At 37.7% G+C, this 5258-nt stretch overlaps 1 protein-coding gene across 1 annotated transcript in view; it reads left to right on the top strand.

The window, feature by feature from the left end:
* Nucleotides 1-5258, top strand: part of ksr2 (kinase suppressor of ras 2) — a 402678-nt gene that overhangs the window by 137243 nt on the left and 260177 nt on the right. The window contains exon 4 of the mRNA XM_069933137.1: nt 4649-5153. Coding sequence (XP_069789238.1) covers nt 4649-5153 — 505 coding nt within the window. The remainder of the gene's footprint in view (nt 1-4648; nt 5154-5258) is intronic.

The raw sequence follows: 5258 nt of genomic DNA, 5'->3' as shown, positions 1-5258 counted from the left end.
GGAAACTGGAAGTGACGCGGCACGCACACGCGAACAACGGAGGCCTTCAGCAACACCGACAGAAGAAGACGGAGGAAACATGAGTTAGAGGTAGCTGAAAGATGGAACGAGGAAATTGAAAAAGACAGATAGTTTCAAATAGAGAAGTTCAAAATGGAGATGGAGAGAAGGAGATTGAGGCTGTAACTCCTGGGGAGAGGTTTTTTGGCTAGTAGAGAGGTAAATCTAGTTCCTTCTTTTGATGAGGGAGATACAGATATATATTTTCAACTTTTTGAAAAGGTTGTTGAGAGCTCAAGATGGCCAAAAAAAGTGGTCTCTAATGCTCCAAAGAAAAGGCACAAGTTGCACACTGCAGAGCAAGTGGCAAATTATGATACTGTTAAACAAGCAGCATTGAAAGCTTATGAGTTGGTTCCAGAAGCATATAGACAAAAATTTAGGAGTTTGGTGAAAACATGAAATCAATCTTATATGGATTTTGCTCTGAAGAAATCTGTATGTTTTGACCATTGGTGCGCCTCAAAAGGAATAAATAATGATTTTGACAGATTGAGAGAATTAATATTAATAGAGGAAATTAAAAGGTATGTCCCAAAGGAGATTAAATTATACTTGGGTGAGAGAGACATGGGGACATGGCAACACTGGCCTACTGCAGGGGGCAACCTCTGTACCTGCAGGAGTGCAAGGGAACAGGACAACACCTGGCCGGCTGCCAATCAGTTGGCCTGAATGGATCAAGCCCCACCCGGTAGGGTGTCAGTCACCCTCCAGGATATAAGCCTGCGCCAGCCTCCCGAGGCCTCACACAGAGTTGCTGCAGCCACAGCCAGCCTGGCTCTGTGGAAGTCTGTGGATTAAAGCTTGTTGTACAGTCTTTACCTTGGGTGTGTCTGATTCTGTCTAACAGCGCACCTAGATTAGCGAACGAATTTGCTCTGATTCACAAAGGTACATTTCAGAACAGTAGGCATTTTCAGAGAGCTAATGTGGAACAGATTAATAAACCTGTTCATAAGGTTAATGTGGAGCAGGATAGTAGGCCTGGAATAAAGTCTGGAGAAAATGTTAAGAGAAAAGATGAAGGTAAGGTGGAAAGGATAGAACTGCTGCATTTGTATGTTATTTTTGTGAGAAACCTGTCATGTGATTGCAAATTGTCTAGTATTGAAAAAGAAAAGAGAAAAGGAGTTTTTACCAGAAGCATGTATTCAAACAGTGGAATTTAAGGAGAGCAGATGTGCCAAACCTGGTAAGGATGTCATGTTGATTAATTTTGCCCCCTTCAGGGTTCTCCAGATGATAACTTCTTTCTTTCAGGTCACCACAGAGTTCCTTTCTGTTTCTCCTATTCCAAGGGAAACACTGAACAGCCAGTCCTTTCCTTTGACCAGGCTGTCTTCCAAAGCTTGGCAGCTTGTCCCTCTGGAACCGATGTCTGTGTCTCTCTCTCTCTCTCTCTCTCTCTCTCTCTCTCTCTCTCTCTCTCTCGCTGCCTCCAACTCTGAGAGCAAAGCCTTTTTTTTCCTTCTCTCTGCCTGAAAAGATCACATGACCTTCCAGACAGTAAGTTCTATTTTCCAGACAAAGCTGCCACTGGCTGTTATTACATTTGTTGCCTTTTGCAAATAACAGCCCATCATGAGTCTGAGCACTCTTGCAAAAGCTCCTGCAAAAATTCTGTGTTTTAAAGTGTTTGTGTGTGACCTGCTTTAACAAACCTTTCCCACTTTATCTCCCAAACACATCTATATACTCTGTCACAATACATTCAGCATAAAAGAGGAAACATTTAAGTGTAGTAGTGGGATTGGATGATCAAAAAGCTTTCAATAGATTGGAATGGGACATTTTGTTTAAAGTACGAGGTAAATTTGGGTTTGGACAAATTTTTGTAAATTGGATCAAGGCATTATATAACAATCAAAGTGAAAGTAGTATCTAATGGACAAATCTCTGATCCATTCTATCTGGCTAGATCTAGTAGACAAGGTTGTCCTTTATCTCCAGCTTTGTTTATTTTAGCTATAGAGCCACTGGCTGAAATAATTAGGAGTGATGTAGAAATTGAGGGATTCAAGGTTGGTCATAAAGAGTATTAAATTATTTTATTTACAGATGATGTTTTGATATATTTGACTGAACCATAGACTTCTTTATGTAAATTACATGTAAATTTGGAAGAATACAGTAAGATTTCAGATTATAAAGTAATTGGGATAAAAATGAAGTTATGCCCCTTATACAAGAAGATTATACTCTTTGTTGAACAAATACTCAATTTAAATGGCCAAAGGAAGTGACTAAATATTTATGGATTCAGATAGATAATAATTTAAATAATTTATATAAATTGAATTATTTACCATTGCTTAATGAGTTGAAGAAGATTTGAAAAAATGGACGACTTTGCCAATAACATTAGTTGGTAAGATAAACTGTATTAAGATGAATAACTTTCCGCAGATGCAATATCATTTTCAAACTTTACCTATATGGTTATCACAAAAGTCTTTAAATAAATAAATAAACATATAAGAACATTTCTTTGGAAAGCTACAATGTCAAGAATGTCTCTAGAAAAACTACCATGGAAATATGAATTGGGAGGTTTGCAACTTCTTTAAAATTATTATCAAATGACTCAATTGAGACTTCTTATTTCTTTATTTGATGGATCAGGAAAACCAGCATAGGTCAAAATAGAGATGGGTAAAATAGGAGAGGAATCTATTTACAAATGGGATTCAAAGTTAATAACTGGTGTGAAGGAGGTATCTGTGCTTAAATATTTGATTACTATTTGGAATAATATAAATAATGAACTAGGAGCAAAAGGAAGTATATCACCTAAAACACCTTCATTCAGAACAATCTTATACCTTTTACTAAAGATAACCCTTTTTTAAATATTTGGTTTCATAAAAATGCAGAAGATTTTTATGAACAGGTCAATTGATGTCATTTCAACAATTAAGAAATAAATAGGAATTACTCAAAATGGACTTTTTAGATGTGATGAAGAATCTAGGTGCATTTCCTGGTTATGTTCTAAAGCTAGAACTTTTTGGATGGATTTAGGAAAGTTTTTGGAACAGATTACTGGGATTGTTATTCCACGAAATCCAGATTTATTTTTGTTGTGGTATACAGAAAGGACAAGACATGAATTAACACTTTAATCTTATCAAGTTAAATTTATTAAAATAGCATTAGAATTGGCAGGTAAGTGTATTGAAGTGACTTGGAAATCAGATGGGTATTTGGGCATGAAAAGATGGCACTTATAAATTCAACATTATTTACCTTTGGAGAAATTTACATATAATTTGAGAAATAAATATTCAACCTTTGTACAAATATGGAGCTCTTATTTGCATAATTTAAGGCTAAATATATCAGAATGTACTTTCAGCCTCTTAAGATCTGTTATAATCCTCTTCCCTAAGTCATTTAACATAAATACTGTAAGATTCCACTGTGTGAGCCAACCCTTTGTGCAATCCAGATTGATACTACTTTTTTTTTAAACTCTTTTTATATAACTCTTATATAACTATATATTGTATCTAGTGTCATTATTATCTTTATAGTGTTTGGGGATAAGAAGGAGGGGAGGGTAGTTGGGGGGTGGGGTTAATACCATATAACCAATGTAACTTTCAAACTTTATTAAGTATAGACTCTGTTTAATTATAATTACATGAATGAAAACTTTAAAAAATTTATTTAAAAAAACAATAGATGCAATCGAATGTGCAATGCTGAGGTTTGGGTTTCTGTGGCAACAGCTTTTGCCTGTATAGTGGGCTATTGTTTGGGTGCAGGTCAGTTGGACCAGGCATAAAAATATTTTAGCACAGACTAGAAGGCCCAAAGGGCCTGTTTCTGTGCTGTAATCTTCTATGGTTCTATGTGTAGATATTTATTTGGTTCCCAGACAACCCATCCTAATTCTGTTTTATTTATTACATGTACATCCCTGTACACTCTCTCTTTCCCATTTATGGTAACTTGACTTTTCTCTCAGCTCTGTTTTTATATCTCCACTTATCTTTCTGCTTCATTCTCATACTATTGACGATAACTATCGTACATTCCTTTTCCTGCTTCCTGATCAATTTTTACTTTTTCCATCTGGGGAACTCTCGCATTGATTGCTTTACTTTCTCCCCTCACAGGAGGCTTCTGGACTGTATATGAAGCAGAGAAGGAGGCCATTTTGTCTACGACAGCTGTCAGAGTACATTCATCTCTCTCATTCCACCGTTTATTTCCTTGTTATCTATTGTCTTTCATTTGACCATCAGCTCCCCCGTTAATTCTTCTGCCACCCTACTTTCCTCGGGGTAATTTACAGTGGCTAATAAACCTAGCAACCAGCTCATCTTTGGGATAAGGGAAGAAAATAGAACCTTCTGCTGTAAGAAGGGAAATGTGCATTTGCCTAAATGCGAGCTCAATCTACTTCTGATTTATTTCTAGTTAAATGAATGACTTATTTTTACTTGAAAAAATGTTATTTTGGTTGAGGCTAATTATAACATAGTTAGCTGTCTTTTAAGGGTTAATATCAATATAGCATATTTTTTCGTGGTTTTCATTTTTCAATGATTTAATGATGCCTTGTGTTTTTGAAATGCAGGGAGTAGCCATTCCAGCCAAGACTCGGTTATCCAGTGGCCTACAACGGAAACTGGGAAAGAGAATACTCCTGTCAGCCAAGAAGAACCAGTCATGTGGCCTGGATGCAATATCACACTAAGCCCCAAGATGCCATCAAAGTTCATGCAGCAAGACTTCCACTCAGTGCCTGTGCTAGGAACCAATTGTACTTACACAGATAGACTGACCATTGGAGATCCTATTGGGCTTTACCCTACATTTGAGAGTGGGCCAAGTTCCCTGCCACCATCTCCACGCCAGCGTCATCCTATTCATACTCCCCCTCGAACCCCTCCTATAGTGAAAACAATGACACCTCCGGGAACACCACCTGTGAGGAGAAGGAACAAACTGAAACCTCCAGGAACTCCTCCACCAACTTCTCGCAAATTGATTCACCTCATCCCTGGCTTCACTGCACTACACCGAAGTAAATCACATGAATTCCAGCTGGGAAACAGGGTGGAAGAAACGCATACCCCAAAGTAAGTTAAACTTTCTTAATTAATTAAAGTCTTTGTGAAATTGTTTTGACCAGCAGCAGGGTGGGGTGGTGGGGGGTGGGGGGGGGGTGCCATGGGCTGCATCTG

This window comes from Narcine bancroftii, chromosome 4 (genome assembly GCF_036971445.1).
Source record: "Narcine bancroftii isolate sNarBan1 chromosome 4, sNarBan1.hap1, whole genome shotgun sequence".
NCBI lineage: Eukaryota > Metazoa > Chordata > Chondrichthyes > Torpediniformes > Narcinidae > Narcine > Narcine bancroftii.
This window is presented reverse-complemented; position numbering and strand designations above follow the sequence as displayed.